Below are 18549 nucleotides of genomic sequence, written 5' to 3'. Positions count from 1 at the left end.
CAGGTTCCCCCTGTGATCATTCTCAAGTGCAAATCACACCCAGCTCCCCACTGCTTATAGCAGTTAAATTTTATTTTATTTTATTTTATTTTATTTTATTTTATTTTATTTTATTTTATTTTATTTTATTTTATTTTATTTACTTATTTATTTATTGTTATTATTATTGCTTATAGCAGTGAGATTTTAACTGCCAATTTTTGAATCCTGGGACTTACATGCAAATTTTGCACATATGTGTATTTTTCTGAAGAGAGCTTCAGATTCTCAAAGGAATTTGTGATTCCTTTTCAAGGTGCAGGCTCAAGTTGAAATTCCTAATGTCAAACATACAAGTGGGATGTGTCTACGGACCTTCTTATATCTTCTCTCTGGGCACTCCCGTAGTGTAACCCAAACTGAAGTCATTCTGGAATTCCTTCCATCGCCTAGACAGGCCATGCTCTTTCCTATGCCACATCTTTATGGCTGCTGTTCTATCTAAAATGCCCAAACTCCTACACATCCTTATGGCTTAGCAGAAAAGCCCCCTCTTCTGTGAGGCTTCCTTAACTCCTTCCGGCACAGTCAGCCTCCACAGCACTGTTCTGACATCCGCTACACATCCTTTTGCACAGTCATCAACCTATGTCTGTTTCCTCCACCAAACCATTAACTCTGGAGCCTAGGACCTAGAGTAGGTAGACCACAGATGTTCATTGAATAATTGTCACTCATGCCCAAAAACTGAAGTGCTTTTCTAAAATGTAAATCTGAGTGTCACTTCCTGCTTTCCTAGTGCCTCCAAGTTCAAATTTGTTACAGTGGCCTTTGCTCTGGCCTCATCTTGCAATTCTTTCTTTTTTCTACTCCATGAACCCTGAAGTTCTTTTAATGCTCCAAATCAGGGTTCTTTCTCACCTTGAGGTTTTATGCATGCTTCTTCCTCTGCTCCTCTGCATGGCTCTACCTTCCCATACTTCAGATAGCTTAAATATTCCAGGAAGCCTTCTTGGGCCCCCTCCCCACCCTCAGATGAGGCCGAGGGTCCCACCTATGTGTCCCCATAGCACCTTGTACTTTCCCAGTTGCAACATGCATCATGCTGTGTCAGAATGACTGGTTTGTCTTTCTTTTCTGCAAAACTAAATTCTGTATCTAACTTGCCCAGTATGTCCCCAGCCCCAAACACAGTGCTTGGAGGAGGGGAGGTACCTGATAAATCTGTGTTAAAGGAGGGTTAGAAAAATGAATTTCTTAGCTGTCAATCTGTTTTTCAGTAGCTCTCCACTGCCTTTTGAACAAAGCCCCTTTAGCTCTTTATCATCTGTCCTCATGTATTGTCAGTCTCCTCTCTTCCAAACCTACCCTTTGATCTCAGCATCTCACTCAAGCTCCACATGAAAGTCCTGTTGAACTGCTTGAAGGTCCCCATATGCCTGCAGTCCCATCTTTCAGCCTCAGCAGTGCTGATCTGTGCCTGGTGCACTCTGGGCTCTCCTCACTTCTCACTTCTCTTCCTTTTTTGGCAAACATCCACTTATTATTTTTTTTTAATGTTTATTTTTTAGACAGATACAGAGAGACAGAGTGCGAGTGAGGGAGGGGCAGAGAGAGAGGGAGACACAGAATCCAAAGCAGGCTTCACATTCTGAGCTGTCAGCACAGAGTCCAACCCGGGGCCTGAACCCATGAACCGTGAGATCATGACCTGAGCCGAAATTGGATGCTTACCTGACTGAGCCACCCAGATGCCCCCCATTAATCTTGAATCCATTTACTCTTTCAGTTCAGATACCTCTTCCTTCAGGAAGCCTTCCTTGAATTCCTAAGAGCAGTTCTTAAGACTTGTAGTATTCTGGGCTTTCTTCCTTCTCACCATTCTGTTTTCCTAAGTAGATGGTTAAGTGGAAACCTGAACTATAGATCTCGAATGTGAACCCACTGCCTGCACACAGTGGGCACTCCTGAAATATTTGTAGAATAAACTATATTTCCTGGTCTTATTTCTTACTGTTGGTGCATGTGTCTGTCTTCCAAAAGCAGGTTGGAAGCTCCATGAAGTCAGTGAGGGAAGCTAAGGTATCTAGGGGCCTCTCTCCAGGCCTGAGCTTAATTTCTGTCCCCAGTGAGGCTGATATATGTTGCTTGGGGGCTGTGCTGTCAGACATTTGACCAGTCTATTAATCAGTGGAGACTTGGCTTAATGTTTTTGGAAACCTGGGTTTGGGATCACGGTGACCTTAGATACCTTTTTTTTAGACGTGACTAAAGCCAGTGCCAATGCATATATCTTTTTGAGTTAATGTTTTTGTTTTCTTTGGGCAAATGTGCAGTAGTGGAATTACTGGATTATATAGTATTTCCTTTTTAATTTTTTGAGAAATCTCCATATTATTTTCCATAATGGCCACACCAGTTTATATTCCTACCAACAGAGCCTGAGGGTTCCCTTTTCTCTACATCCTTGTCAACACTTGTCTTTTTGTTACTAGCCATTCTGACTGGTGTAATAACTCATTGTGGCTTCGACTTGCATTTCCCTGATGATGAATGCTGTTGAGGAGGGATGGGCAAAACAGACGAAGGGGACTAAGTGGTACAAACTTATAGTTATACAATAAATAAGTCGCGGAGATGGAAAGTACAGCATAGGGAATGTAGTCAGTAATATTGTAATAATGTCATATGGTGGCAGATGGTGACTACACTGTGGTCAACACTGAGTAACGTATAGAATTAACATGTTGGGAGCGCCTAGGTGGCTCAGTCGATTAAGCATCTGACTTGATTTTGGCTCTGATCATGAGCTCATGATTGTGAGATCGAGACCCGCTTTGGGCTCTGCACTGGGCACAAAGCCTGCTTAAGATTCTCTCTCTCCCTCTTCCTCTGTCCCTTCCCAGCTCATGCTCTCTCTCTCAAAAATAAAAACAAAAAAATAAGAATAAACAAAATTAAGTAAAAAACTGTATACCTAAAACTAATAAAACATTTTATGTCGACTGTACTTCAACAACAAGAATAATAAAGCTGAAATGACTAAAATACATAAATAAAAGCCAGCACCAGGAACAGTGTCAGGTACCTGGCTGGTTTCAATAGATGTTTGTTGAATGAGTTCTGGAACTGAGAGACAATGACAGGGAGGCAGGCTGTGCTTGTTCAATCTCACCATGTTCTGGGCTCAGACATTCCAATAGAATGGAATAGTTATAAGGAGGGAGATCATGTGTTCACATTCCAAACTCAAGATGAGGAGAAACATACTAAAAATCTGAGAAAGGGTGGACAAAGCTTTTTGGATAGTGATTCAATGGCTTCAAACCCTTCTCTGGTATATAAGCTGTGCTTAATAGCTGGACTCAAATGAGATCATTAAAAGGTAACGTGACCCAAATGAAATTTGCCACCCTAATGTGAGATACGGAAATAGACTCTAACTTGGCAACATAGGACATGGAACCCCTCCTGCTGTCTGCAGAACTTCAATAGCGAATAAGACCCACAGTGCAAATTCCAAGAACCCAGACTAGAGAAATGCAAAGAAATACCTTTGAGACAAAAGATTGAGGGGCAGCATTTTAATATATAAACAGTCAGGCCAGGCCGGAGCCTTGATACTCCAAGTGTGGTGTGGCCCAGGAACATCAGCATCCCCTGAGAACTGGTTAGAAATGTAGACTCTCAGCTCCCTTCCCCTCAGACCTACTTCATTCTAACAAGACCTGCAGGTGATTGTATGCATATCAAAGTTTGAGAAGCACTGGGCTGGAACATTTTTTTAAGGTGGGTTTTTGCCCTTAAAATGTGCTTTCAGGTCAACGTAAACCCACTTAAAGTATTTTTAGCTCATTATTTGCTCCATTCTCTCTATCAGTGTCCTGCTCTGGGACTTTGAGATGCTCATGAATCCCGACAGCGTATAGAAGTTTGCTGCGCCATTTCTGTAGACAGTCAGTATGGGTTACAAATTTGATTCCCAAACTTCCATCAGCTGTTCCTTGTATAACACCCCCAGGCGATAGGTTGTATGATAATTTCCTTTTTGGGAGATGATGAAACCAGGGTTCAAGGAAGTTTCATGACTCTCCCAAGGGACACCAAGCAAATTGACATCTGAGTCAAAATGAGAACTAGAGGTTTTGATATTCCAATGTGAGACTCACCAAACTTCGATGTCTTTTCTTTTTATACAAAGAGGATTTTTTTTTTTTTTTGCATAGGAGACTTTAAGAACAAATTCATAGATAACTTTGTGTGAGTTACTGAACAGAAGCCATGCACATATGGGCCCCTGGGATTATGGAAGTTTAAGAGAGAACTGTCTGTCTAGTGGAGAGAGGAGTGAGCCCAGAGAGGGCCATGCCCTGCTCAGCTCCCACACTCCTGCTGCAGTCCAAAGTGACAGGTTTTGCAACCAGGAGCCTCAGAAACCTCAGCGCCTCATGAGGGCTCAGAGTTCACTCAAGGTCTATGAGGGGAAAGGAGCCAGGACTCCCATGAGGCCATGGATATGGCTCTAGAGGTTATGTGGTGGCTTCTAGATGACAACAGCCTGTCCCCAGGAGGATGCTCATTCCTATTTGTTTCTTTCATAGATTCAGAATAGCTGATGTAACTAGGCTCTGCCTAAATACATGTGGTGTGCTTCACTGGATTGGATTTCCTAATTAATTCCAATTTCCCTGGTGCAAATTGGGGCCACTTAATGACTCAGAAATGGTCAAGACTGTATACCTGGCATTGATACCAATATGCTCTTTCTACTTTGCCTGAATTTAAGATTTCTCTATCAACCCTAGCCAAACAAAGGCCCCAGATGGGGTTTGTTCAGTTTCAGCTGTCAGTATGGTGATTCTCCTAGGGTCCTCTAGAGAATGATTGCCAGAGTGGCTGCTTAAATCCACCTCCCCCCAAACCCCCCCTCCCCTCCCCGCCCAATCCTCTCTAGACATGCATATTCAATGAGACATATTCATGTAACTGATTAAAAAAACAAAAAAGATGGTGCACTTTAAAATTCCATGTAAAAAGTATTGCTTTGCTAATGTGCTCCTGCCTGTCTGCTCGCTACATGGTGCTACAAAGGATAGAGTCATGAGGAATTCAAGGCTGAAGATGTTGGGGATTTTTAGACAACACCAATGCACCCTGCATCTTATACCCTGCTCTGCAGTCTGCGTAGTTTTGGAGCTTGGCCTAAGGCAAAAACTACAAAGCGTTCTAATGAGCAGAATTATATAACAGGAATGTATGTGCATATTTGACATAGTTTCTTCTCTTGAAGGGCGGCCCTCTGGCTTTGACCCATGCCCTCTCCAAGGGCTAAGAAGGAGTCCAGAGAAGGAGTCTTTTGTTCCCAGCTGCCAATTCTTCTGTAGCCCCTACGGCCCCAGGGACCTGCCCTGCTCTGCGTGGGCCCGCAGAAGCCCTGCAATTTCCACATGGGCGGGTGATTTCAGAACGATGGACAGAGCTGTTCGGCCAGCCTACAGGGAAGAAAGAAAAGGAGAAACAATTTTATCGTGTCTGCCTCCTGCCCCAGAGAAGGGTGAGTTGGAAGGACCCGGTAGGCATGGGGCATTGAAGTCTATTCCAAGAATCCAGTGACCCTAGGAGAGGTGGAGATTAGAATGGCATGAGGCTCACGAAAAATGGGTCCCCTTCCACAGAAACATCATTCACTTCTGGAAAATCTGTGCCGATGGAAATAAGAAGTGTCACACGGTTTGTTTGCTTGTTTTCCCACATGGTTTTTAATACTTCTTTTTTAAATTGGAAAATAGAGGAAAGAAAATAACTCTTCCATTTTTCCATTGCCCAGACCTTAATGAAAGTTAGCATTTTGGTACGTTTCCCTCCAGTCTTTTCTCCTGTGCGAATTTGTCATTGGTTTTTACATAGAGGAATGATAGTATATATCAATTTTGAATCTGCTTTCGTTTTACTTTATTTTTTAAATGTTTATTTATTTTTGAGATAGAGTGTATGGAGGAGGGGCAGAGAGAGAGACAGAGAGACAGACAGACAGACAGAATCCCAAACAGGCTCTGCTCTGTCAGCACAGAGCCTGACTCAGGGCTCTCACTCAGGACCTGAGAGATTATGACCCGAGCTGAAGTCAGATGCTTAACTGACTGAGCCACCCAGGCACCACCCCCCCCCCAAGTCTGCTTTTATTTTTAACATACCATGGCACACTACAAGATTTTTCCCTCTTCTTAAAATTTTTCTTATTGGCTGTGTTAATATTCCATAAGTTAATGAACTGTTTCCTTTCTATTGGAGACTTACATTTCTAGGTCTTCACCACTATAAATATAGTGCAGACAGTATTTCCCCAATTCTACCTGTTTCTTAAGGACCAACTCTTAGAGAAGTGGGCTTACAGCATAAAAGGACATACCCATTTTTACACCTGATACATGATACCACAGTGCTTTTTACACTGCTGCAATAATGCAGGAAGCTGCCAGGCCCACTCTGTAAAGAAGCTGTATTCAGAAGGGCTCTCAGCCAACAACATGGGCCATTCTCTACAGAGAGTGGCGGGGAAGGCCAACTCATTGCAGTGGATGCTAAGCTCTGCGATGGCAGCCATGTTCTTGTATGAATGGCTCAATCCCATTCTGGAATTCTGATATCTCAACAGCTCCCAAACCAATTTTATTGTAATTCATTTGCCTCCAAGTAAATTAGGAGGCAAAACCCGATGTGAGGCTATCTGTGACCCTTATGTAGCCCAGTTAGTGTGAATATTTTTATACTCTGCTTCGTAAATACTCATGGATTTAGCATATTGGGGGGGGGCACCCAAGACCCCACTGGACTGTTCTCTGCTCCATTGTATATGGGTGGAATTTTACTTCCTAAAATGTGAAAATCCCTGGAAGCAGGTGGGAGGTATTCACCCTCAGCCTAAAGCTCTTCAGTCTTCACCAGGATGGAGTCCAGCTCCCATCAGGGCTCCACACACCTGTAAATCACTATAATGCATGGCAAAGAGCCAAACAAGTTGAAAGAGGAACACAGATCAGAGAAGAGGATGGTGCTCTGTGTGTATATGGTGTGTGTGTGCGTGTGCATGTGTGTGTGTGTGTAGGGATAGGGAAAGCAGAGGAAGGAAGTGGCGTTTCAGCAGGACCCCGAAGGATGTTCATGGGCTTCACAAAACCTAACAGCTTCTTTCTCTGAAAAGGCCTCATGACTGTACCTTCCTTTTACCACCATTTGTAAGTTGGTATCTGGCGCCGTTTGATAAATCTTTCTCCGCCAGGTCAGACTCTAGATCTGACCTGTGGCTACTGGCCCAGAAAGAATATCCCAGCACCTGGCTCAGTGCCTGCCCTTTGGTCTGCACCCAGTAAGCACTGCTGAAAGAGGGAATGCTGGACGATAACCGAGAGGTATTCATTTCAAGTTGATGAAGAGCCTGAGCAGCCTAACTCCTAATGAGTGTGTTCCTAGGTTGGGCGAGTCGGGAACAAAGCAAAGATTTTAAGCAGGGGGGGTTTTCTAAAGCACCTGCGTAGTTTCGATTGAAGAGAGGCACCTGGGTTTTTGTAGGCCCTGTGCTCTGGTTTTCATTGTGGCACTGTCAACCCTGAGGTTCTCTGTAAGCACAAAGATGGTGTGATTACTGTTATTATGGGAAAGAGCCACGGGCCAGTCCCAGGGGACCCATGCACCTTTGAAGAGGGCCCATCTGGAGATGACAGCCTGTATCTGTGGGCTTCTCACTTGCAGACCTGGAGAGTGAGGGACCCAATTCAGCTCATAAAGTGTGGCCAGTGAGAACACCTGGGGTGGGTGAATCCCTCAAATGCCTCTGCCGGAGCCCTGGGAACAAGGCAACAGTGTGTAGCTCTAGTGGGAACCTGGCTTGGCAAGTTCCTGCTGGGCAACACTGAAGGCCTGAAGAAATGGGATGGGCTCAGGCAGCCAGCACGTGTGTGTGTGTGTGTGTGTGTGTGTGTGTGTGTGTGTGTGTGTGTGTGTGTGTGTGGTGGTAGTTGGGTTGTCTTTCGATATGACAGAACCTACTATGTATCAGGCAAAAATGAGCAAGGTATACTCTCTGCCTTAAAAGAAGCTTTCAACTCGATGGGTGCTTTGGAGGCACCCATTGCCAGAGTAAGCCCTTCAAAGGGTAAGCCTCGGGATCCAGAGACCAGTCCTCACCACCTCCTCTTTCTCATCTCTTGATCAGCCCCCAAGAGGCTGGGTGACCAATTTCTCAAATTACCTTCTAAACCTAGAGAAAGTGCTTGCTGGCTATTCTGGGGGTTCCACATTTATATCAACCTTTAAATGGTGGTAGGATAAGAGAAACTGATTTTAGGACATGAATTATCTCTCAGTTTTCCAAGGAAATTATTAAGTCATCCAAACCTGCGTCTAAGTCTCCATAGGATATGTGCCCATTGAAACAGTATGGTGACCATGACAAGGGCTGGACCCCACCCTTCAGGGTAAACCTGGAGGAACAGGGCTTGGTGCTTGGTAGGGCCTCAGTCAGCAGTCCCCTTGTCCCTATGAAATGTCTCACCCAAGTCACCTTTGGGAAATTGGGGTGTGACCCAAGCAGGGAGCAGGTGAGTGGGCCACAAGTAGGGTAGAGTTGGGGCTCAGGGGACCTAAAGACACTGGACCAGGGTGTGAGCTTCTTGGGTGTGGTGTGAGGGACCCAGCAGCTTGAGTCACTGATGGAACAATCTCAGGTAGTTCAGATGTGGCCCAGTGAGGGGGGCTGTCCTTGGGCAGGGGAGGGACTCTTCCCCTTTCCAGGCCTTTTTCCCTTCAAACTGTGGGTGTTAAGAAAGTATAGACAAGTCTGTGTAAAGCATTATAGTTCCAACAATAAGGACACTGAAGTCGAACCTGGGCTTGAGTCCTTCCTCCAAGAACCAGAAGCTTGTGACCTTATGACAGCTACATAAACTCTCTAAGCCTCTGTTTCTTTATCAGTGAAAATGGGGATCAAAGTATCCACGTCACTAGATTATCGAGAGGATTAGTGAGATAGCGCATGGAAAGGGTTTGGCTCCTGACAGTACTCTAAGGAGTTTGATGGAGCTGGGTTGTACTAGCTGTGTGATTTGGGGTATGTTACTTAACCACTCAGTGCCTCTGTTTCCTTACAAGCAAATGGGTGGCGTCAGCAGAGACAAACCTCATAAGGTTGTTGTGGGGTTTCAATAACGTGATCCTCGGTAAATGCTTAGTGCAGTACTGGGCACTGAGCAAGCCCTAGAGACATGCCGGCCACCATCATTGTTATCACACCAGCCGTCACCACCATCATCTTTGTGATCATCATCGCCATCACCTTATAAAGATGTTTATTTAAGAAGCATGTGCCTGGCAATGTGACCTCGAGCCGGCCGGTTGATGATATGCACCACCCTGTAAGGTGTATCACTGTCAGAGAGTGGACATAATTTGCACTTGGTTCCTCCCCAGCCTTTCAAGTTCCCGTGGGCAGCAGAGCTCCCTTGTCCAAGGTGCTGCTCCAAAGCCCAAATGCGGTTGTTGCTGTGACCAGTTCAGGGCCAAGGCCAGGCCTGGGCACATTTCCTCAGGATGGTGTGAAAGGTTAGGATTTGGGGGTTCCCAGCTCCAAGGCTCCCCGCATTTACTACAGATCATCTCATTTAAGTCCCATAACAGCGCTATGAGGTTGATTCCATTGCTTCTGACATGTGCTTCCTTGAATTCTACTGGCTGGGCAGGCACTTTTCGGGAAGGGAAGTGAAACACCTACTTGTTAATTGCCTGGAAGTCTCACCTTGTCGGTCAGGCTGCTGTCGCAGGCCGGGTGTGCCAGGAGCAGCCGCACCATGTCGGCGTTGCCGTGGTGACAGGCCAGCATGAGGGCCGACGATCCCTCGTGGTCCTGCAGGTTGACATCTGCCTGGCAGTTGAGCAATGCCTGGACCATGTCCTCCCTGTCATGGCTGACTCCCAGCATCAGGGCAGTCTGGCCTCCCTGCCACACAGAGCACAGGGGAATGGTGAGGATCCCCTCTCCAGCCTGGGTATGCTTGGGCAAGAAGGTTCCAGAAAATGACCATTGAATCTGAATCTCTTCCTGCCCCTGGTAATGGACACATCCTTCTCCACCTGGCAAACTTCTGCTTTGCCAAAACACTAGTCAAATGCCACATCCTCGCTAGAGCCCTCTGCTAACACCCCAGGCACGGGATACACAACACAGCACTTACCACTTGTTATTGCAACCTGTCAATCTCTCTCCTCATGGACTGTGAAATTTTTGATGGCAGGGACTAAGCCTTTTTCATCTCTGTCTCCCCAGTGCCTGGCACCAAGTACATGCCGATAAACATGGAATGATAGAGTAAATGAAGGGTTGAATGCTTCTGTACTGTGGTTTTTTAATCTCTGCCTTGGCCTAACTTCCTGCAGGAAGCCTTGGTCTACTCAGAACACCCCTGGTATTTTCAGTTCAGTGATACCTAGAACCCTCTTGTCTTGACAAGATCTCTGCCCTCATGGTCCTATGGTCATTGCTAATCTATCACCATTTAAACTTTTTTTTAAAGGTTTTTTTTTTTTTTTTTTTTACTGATTTAAATAATCTCTACACCCAACATGGGGCTCCAACTCACAACCCCAAGATCAAGAGTTGCATACTCTTCTGACTTGAGCCAGCCAAGTACCCTGGCATTGACAACTGTTCACATCCCTGTAATCATTAGTGCATGTGGCAGTGGCCTCGAGTCAGAAAGTGAGTCCAAGCCCTGGTTCTCCTATTTGCTAGTGTGTGGCTCTGGCCCTGTCACTTGTATTCCCTGAATCTTGCCTTTTTCTTTTCTTAAAAATTATCATCATAATCTGTCCTGTGTACCTCACAGGGCTTTTGTGGGAATCCAGTGAAATAAAGGGTGTAAATAGAACAACGTATGGTAGCAATTTTGCTGATTATAAATGGGCCATTTATTTCTCATAGATTTTCCTTTATGTACATAGTCCTATTAAATGACCTGATTATATTTTTCCCTTATGGTTCTCCTGGGTTCCAGGTAGGTCAGGCTTGTCTCTCACTGGACACCAGGCTTTTTTAAGGTTGTAAGAATGAGGCAAGGACTATGTTTTCCCTCCTTTCAGATCCCTGTGGCTCTCAGCACCAAGTCCTACATGTAAAAAGTGCTGAGGACATGTTTGCTGATATGTTTGCTCACTGATTAAGGGCCGGTCTGTGGTCACTGATGGATTATGCTTCCCTGCCCAGAACTTTGGGACTTAGAGAAAAGAAAGGAGGTTTGCAATCAGGAAAATCCTGGCTGTGTCACTTATTATCTATGTGAATTGAGTTAACTATTATCTATGTGAATTGAGTTAACCTCTCAATGGCTTCTCCTGATCTAGTGAAATGGGAATGCTCAACAATATTACCTGCCTCAGGGGGCTGTTCTGAGACTCATGTGCTTTACAAGTGCTGTGCATGTGTTAGCTATTATTGTTGTTATGAGCATAAGCGATAATGTGTGACAAATACCCAGTATGTGGGATTGTATTCTTAGGTATCCTGGTTCTCCATTTCTCTGGCACCCAGATAGATCTTTCCAGAGAAGCCTTGTTTGCCTTTTGGTTTGCTTATACTCAGCCCTGAAGTAATGGTTCTTTCTTTACTGGCCTAACTAGATCAGGAGATTTCCATGGAGACCCCTCTCTCCAAGTGGTATTAAAGCCAGATGACTTATGTAGATTGTCCTCTTGTCTGTCCCTATGCCTGGCTTGGGGCCCCTGCCTTCCTCACCTCCCTCCTGGTCCAGTTCAATACAATTTAATTCAACGATATTTACAGAGTGCTGCTATATGCCAGGCACGGTGCTGATCCTGGAGATACAAAGAGAAATAAACAGCTTAGCCTAGGAGACTCCCAGCCTCCTAATTCACTATTTACCTGGTACCTGCAGCTCATATGCAGCTGAAATATGTAAAAGCCCTGGAGGGAGCTGAAGGGAGCAGTGGCAGTTATGAATTCCTTTCCCTCCTTAGCAACCTGGGATGAGACCCATGCTCTCCTAGAGCATCTATAAAAAAAGGGCATTGATTTTGATTTTGATGAGCATCCCTTCTTAAAAGAGGGCCAATTTAGAAAAAAATTAACATATTTATGGCAAACATTTTAAAATGAAAGCAGCTTTCTTAAATCCCATGGGGTAGGAGCTCTAGGTGAAAATACTTTGAAAAACAGAAAGTGATCTACAAATGTCTGTTCCTTGCCATCAATAGGATCACTATTAGATAAAGTGTGCAAAGTGACTTTGCTATCTGGGTAGGCTACTGTCTGCAGTCACTTTCTGGGGGTTGGGGGGACAAGGGAGTTAAATATATTGTTGGGAGGCACTTTCTTATGGGTCTCTAAGTTTTTTGCATACTTTGTGAGTGAGACACTATCTGCTCTGTTGTTCTAGACTGTCTTTTTATTTTTTGCTTTATTTTATTTTTTAAGTAGGCTCCACACCCAGCGTGGAGCCCAGTGCGGGCCTTGAAGTCACAACCCTGAGATCCAGACCTGAGCTGAGATCAAGAGTCAGATGCTTAACTGACTGAGCCATCCAAGCACCCCTAGACTGTCTTTTTAAAGATGCTTGTATAGTGAACAGCCTTGGAAGAAAGAGATAGCGTCTTCTCCAAAACAAAGGGCAAACATACTCGCTATCCAATATAAAAGATTCAGGTTCCCTAAGCTCAGGGTTCCTTTCCAGTAATACAACCTACTCCATGTACAGGGATCTGACCCTCCTCACACCTGTGGGAATTGGGTATTGGGGCTCAGGGAACTGGTGTAAATACCGATGCCATGGCTACTCTTCCTGCTGTGAGTAATACACTGTCCATCTCTGGCACAGGAGTTTCATGTCTTCTGCCAGCATCCATAACACTGTAGCATGCTAACTTGTTAGCATTAAAGTAGAGTACAATCTCAGACCCTTCACAGTTCTTGATAGTTAAGCTACATCTCTGATCACTCTGGGGAGAAAGAGAGTTGCATGCATTCTGTTGTTCTCATATTGGTCAAAGATGGGTAAGTGGTCTTTTGAGGAGTTCCCATTGTTCCATATGGAGCCTTGTCTAACTCAAAGCCCTTCGGGATAAGGACCATGCCCCTATGATATCCTCTCAAGTAGAGGGGCCCAGAAGCTAAACAGAGACATGCTAACCCTTTGAACTGCTTTCTAATTCATGATGGAGGTTGATCACCTGCAGAGGCTTTCTACACAACCAACAAATGCCTTTCAGCATTTTCATGTCCTGCTGGTGCTAACTGTTCAAGAAGTCTGGTCCAGATGGACTTTGCCCAGTTTCAGACCAGGACACAGATTACAAGCTCACTGACCTCTGTCCTAGCCTGTCTGGGTCTCAGAAGCTTTTGAGGAAACCAAATGTACAGGCTTTGGACGGATGCCATTTGGAGGGCCCAGCCTTCTTGGGTTAAAAACTCTACAGGGATCTACATGCAATTTTTCACCCCACTGGCAGAATAAAACTGAGAGGTACCCATATTTATTAAAGAGGGGATCACGTTCACACCTCTTACCTGAGTAGCTTGGATGTTCACATTTCCTTCTCTTAAGAGCTTCCAGACGACAGCCATGTCTTCATCGGTCTCTGCAGAAGCCAAGGGAGTGATCATCACGGCAGTGTAGCCGGCTTTGTTCTGATGGTCAACATTGCAGACACCTGCAGGGGGAGCAGTAGGCACTGGGATAACTCCCGGGTTTGGGGGGGGTGGGGATGCAGGAGGGGGCAGGAGTGAGCTTCTGCTTTAGCAGAGCACAGTTCAACAGGGCACTCCCTGCTAGTTAAAAGGCCATGGAGCAGAGCGATCTTTTCCCAGTGATGGAGTCAGTGTTTACATTTTTAGCAGCCTTTAAAAGTGGCTAGTTTTCTTTACAAGTTTCCTGAAGCTACTCAGCAAGAAAGGTCCAACAAGGTAGTAGAGTCAGAGATGGCCAAGGGGTAAAATGACCAGGACTGTTTCCTAAAGCAGAGCACATGACATGATTCCCATCTTACAGATGAGGGTCCCATTTTACTGAAGGTCGGTGAAGCTTCATAAACTGCCCGAGTGAAGATGAAATGAGACCAGAGCTCAGGTAAGTCTGGCTCTCACCCACCGCTCACCTGGCCACCCATCAGCCACAACTGTCATTTTAGGCTTTACTCTAGGTCTGTGTACAACTCTTAAGTTGGTGGCAGCGTTTTCATGTCTTTTCCAAAGGCCTAGTGATATGTTGGGCAGTGTGCCAGGTGGCATGAAAAACGCCACAGGAAATCTTTCCAGGAATAAGCATCTTATTTGAAAAATCGGGGAGGGGGGAGGCCTCCATACACATTTGGGTTAAAGCAATTAAGAATATACATTTCAAAGTAGAATGAAAAATATCACATTTTAAATATTTAAATACTTAAGGTATTAGTTGAGAACTCAAAGGAAATATCTGCTTTGTAACCCTGGGGGTATGCATTCATATCTCGCTGCACCAAAGGTGACATAGGTCATCAGCTTCTTACCTATTGTATAAATGATCCCACTTCTTTTTTTTAATTTATTTCATAAATTTTTTTAAATGTTTATTTATTTTTGAGAGAAAGAGGGAGAGAGAGAGAGAGAGAGAAAATGAGAATGAGTGGGGAAGGGGCAGAGAGAGAGAGGGAGACACAGAATCTGAAGCAGGCTCCAGGCTCTGAGCTGTCAACACAGAGCCTGATGTGAGGCTTGAACTCACGAACTGTGAGATCACGACCTGAGCCGAAGTCAGACGCTTCACCGACTGAGCCATCCAGATGGCCCACAGTCCCACTTCCTAAGGGCAATACCATGTGGAAAACAAAATCTTTCCCATACTGTTGCTTATCCAAAAAAGCTATGTATCTCTTTTGGACAATAAAAAAACTATCTCTATAGATCAAGTCATTTAGTTTTTCTTAGCATTTCCTCTGTAGAATGGGGATAATAATAGAACCTATGGGGTTACCATGAAATTTAATGAGTTAATATATCAAAAGAACTTAGAACAGTACCTAGCACATTGTAAACAGTCAGTAAGCACTTACTGTTTCACTAGTATAGTATTCTTATTTCTGTATCCTTGCTACTTGCTCATGAAGACTTAGCTATTCATTGTAACAAATATGGTTTATGAAAAAATGCATAAACCTACAATTAGGGTGACTTATTTACAAGTTCTGTACTTGGGGTAAAAAAACCATATTTGTTTGACGTTCGCTCCACCCCACCTCAAACAATTTTTCAGAAATGTGCCATTGTGATGCCAGGATGCCAGTGGATACAAAAAAATCAGTCTGGTCCATTTATCATCAGTAAGCCCCTCTGACCACTGTCATGACCAGCTGGGCTATGAAAGCTGAATCTAACTCCACACATTGCCTCACAACTTGGCCTTGATAAAGATGGGAATATCTGCATTGCCTTGTTAATGACTTTTTTATTTTTACCTCTTGACTATCTTGTGTTTGCTTTTAAGAGGTGTAAACAGTCCTCAGGTTACAGTTCTCTTTACTCTCTTCAGGAACATGACTTGTAGCTCAGCAGAGTAAGGACTGACTCCTCCTCAGGGGTTCAGAAAGGGGCTTCACCCAGGGCTTTCACAGCAAATTCTTCTGAGCAGCCCCTAGGGAGTAAAGCCAACCCTCTCTGGAGTCAAGAAGAAAGACTCATGACTGAGCACGCTCCAGTTCAACAAGCTTTCTCCCCTGCAGCAGCGTTCTGGCAAAATAAAGGATGGATCACATGGGGTGCCTGGGTAGCTTAGTCGGTTAAGTGTCTGACTGCGGCTCAGGTCATGATCTCATGGTTCGTGAGTTCAAGCCCCACGTCGGGCTCTGTGCTGACAGCTCAGAGCCTGGAGCCTGCTTCGGATTCTGTGTCTCCCTCTCTCTCTGCCCCTCCCCTGCTAATGCTCATTCTCTCTCTCTCTCTCTCTCTCTCTCTCTCTCTCTGTCTCTCAAAAATGAATAAATACTAAAAAAATAAAAAAATAAAAAAAATAAAGGATCACAAAAGACTAAGGTGGTAGAGGTGCACCCGCTGGCTCCATTCTCAAAAATGACAAGTCACTTCAGTGTAGCCCCTTACAGTTTGTAGTGTGCTTTCTGGATGCTTCACAACTGCCTGGGATGGGAGCCTAAGTTTCGGAGCCTAAGTAGAAGGCCCTCAACAGCCCTTCTACATTGAGGGAAAGTAATGGTACCTTCAGCCCGTTCTCCAGCAAATCTTCATTCTTTGTGCTTATGGCTATTTAGCTCTATCAGTAAGTTAAACAGAAAGCTTCCAGATCACTTTAGGGTTGGTGAGAACTGAATGGATTCTCAGTCCACACCAGCAGAAGTGCACAACAACCAAAGCTTAGGGCGTCTGTTCTCTGGCCTGGCCCACCTGGAGAACTTCTAACAGGCTGCAAGTCTGAGCTACTTGAAGATGAGGGCTCTACATTTCCAGTCCTTGGATTCTTCACGCACAGGGGCATGTTCCATTGAATTATGTGCCTTTCTCAGTTGAGCTACCCTTTTTGTGGTATCCATGAATCCATGAAGAACTGAAATCTAGTAAAATTGGCTCAATGTCAGAGTTGGGAATTTATCTTCCTCTGATGATGTGGAAAGCGGAAAGAATTTTAGGCTGTCATTAGGTCCATCACCTATTCATTCCAGTAAAAAGTTTCAAGGCTTCTTAAGGGAACTTTGGAGTATTGGAATGATGAGAAGGAGCCAGTCATGAGAAAGGGTTTAGGGAAAAGGGTTCAGATAGAAAGAGAAAAGGAGGGAATGAGCATGGTGAGTTTGAGGCCATCTGACTGGAGTGGATGGAAAGAGAATGCATGGTGGTGGCCGAGGGAGCAAATGCAGGCAGCAGTCAGGCCTTCTCGAATTTCTGAAGGCCAAGCTGAGGAAGTTGCCTTTCATCTTAAGAGACATGGAAAGCTGTGGGAGGAATTTAAGGCAGGGTGGATAAGATCCAAGTTGGGGGAAAGCTGTTGGATCTAGAACTGAGACTCCCCGATGCCCACTTAAACTCCTCCTCTAGCCTCCTACATAAGGTTTACAGATCTAGCATGTGCTCTAATTCCTGGATGCCAGGAATGGGAAGAACAAGTCAGTTGTATCAATTTTAAACCCCAGCAGCACACTTAGTCATTATGTGATCTTGGGATCACACAAAAGCCTATTGACTTTTCTGAGCATCACTTGCATCACTTATAAAAAATCGGAGTAATCATCCCTATTGACAGGAGTTACGGGGATTAAGTGAGACCTCATTTGCCAGGGGCTTAGTAGAGGGCCTACTCTGTGGAGGATGATTTGGGGTGTTAAATCTCCTATAGATACTCTCCTAGATATCCCACATACAGCCTTCCTGAACTCCTAGATGACACGGGACCTGGACATGCCTTCAGTCAGCCCCATCACCCACCTGTCCACGCCATCACTCCTAGGCCACTTGATGTTGTCCCACACAGCAACGTGAGGGTAGTAATACCTACATCACAAGAGCGTTGTGAAGAATAAGTGACATAACAAAGGCACGGTGGTCTAGTCCACTTCCTAGAATACAGGAGGAACTCAGGACAGTGAAGCATCACCTCCCTGGAAGGAAGTGGCTACAAAAGTTGCCCTTCAAGGAGGGACCCGGGCTGTGCAGATGCACCTGTTTCTGACCTGTCTCCAGCAGCAGCTTCACCACAGAGAAGTTGGAGTGAGACACGCTATAGTGAAGAGCCGTGTTCCCGTTGCCATCTGCCATGTTCACAAGCAGCTTCAGGAAGTGTGGGGAGTGGGGCTGGACCCCACGGAGGTAGGCCGCCACCACAGCAGGGCTAGACGACTTCCGGCTGGAGACGCGGAACCACTCTTGACTGATGGTGTTCAAGCTCTGCCTCTGAAATACCAACAGATTCCAGTTCCAGGAGATTACCTGGCCTGGGGTGCTCCAGCTGGGGTGTTCCTTCCCACTAGGAAAAGTCAGCTTTGGATGCTTCACAGCTATCCCTTCAGCTCCCTGTAACTCCATGTGACTTACTCCTGGAGGGATCAGAGCTAGTGGGGTTGAGTTTGCACCTGTGTGATGAGCCCCCCATGTGAGGTAGAAAGAGGACTGGGAGAGCAAACAATAACTGGTGACAGTGTCCTAGGTGACAGTTTGAATCTACTGTAAGTTTAGCTTGCGTCCCTTGTATGCACAGGATAACCGAGGCCCTGTCTTTCATATAACCAGCCAATATTGACCTTAGCCCAGACTCTATCAGGACTTTTGTGTGTTTTCAATAGCCATAACTAGCAAGTCACAACATTTTACTAATGGGAAAAATGCATGCTGAAAGCTAAGATCAACAACATGGCCAATTTATGCTAGAAAATAAAACCCAAACAGCTGTGCTTGAATTATTTTTGGCTTTTAAGCTTTGCTAGAACCTTCAGAGAAAATGATTTAACAACCCATGGCAGGACCTCACTATCTGCAGTATTTAGCTCCTTTGGAACCATCGATGAGGAGAATTCCAGAATAAATGACATCAA

At 45.0% G+C, this 18549-nt stretch overlaps 1 protein-coding gene across 3 annotated transcripts in view; it reads right to left on the bottom strand.

Annotated features, from left to right (window-relative positions):
* Positions 1-4886: 4886 nt before the first annotated feature.
* KANK4 (KN motif and ankyrin repeat domains 4) overlaps positions 4887-18549 on the bottom strand; it is a 73471-nt gene continuing 59808 nt past the window's right edge. For all 3 annotated transcript variants that reach the window (XM_047873146.1, XM_047873147.1, XM_047873145.1), the window contains 4 exons: positions 17692-17911; positions 13550-13692; positions 9770-9970; positions 4887-5471 (listed from right to left, as the gene is read on the bottom strand). In XM_047873146.1, the coding sequence (XP_047729102.1) occupies positions 5367-5471; positions 9770-9970; positions 13550-13692; positions 17692-17911 (669 nt within the window). In that variant the 3' untranslated portion in view covers positions 4887-5366. The remainder of the gene's footprint in view (positions 5472-9769; positions 9971-13549; positions 13693-17691; positions 17912-18549) is intronic.

The sequence above is a fragment of the Prionailurus viverrinus genome, chromosome C1, assembly GCF_022837055.1.
Source record: "Prionailurus viverrinus isolate Anna chromosome C1, UM_Priviv_1.0, whole genome shotgun sequence".
NCBI classification, from domain to species: Eukaryota; Metazoa; Chordata; class Mammalia; order Carnivora; family Felidae; genus Prionailurus; species Prionailurus viverrinus.
Note: the sequence above shows the minus strand (reverse complement) of the source record. Positions and strands in the feature narration are given on the sequence as shown.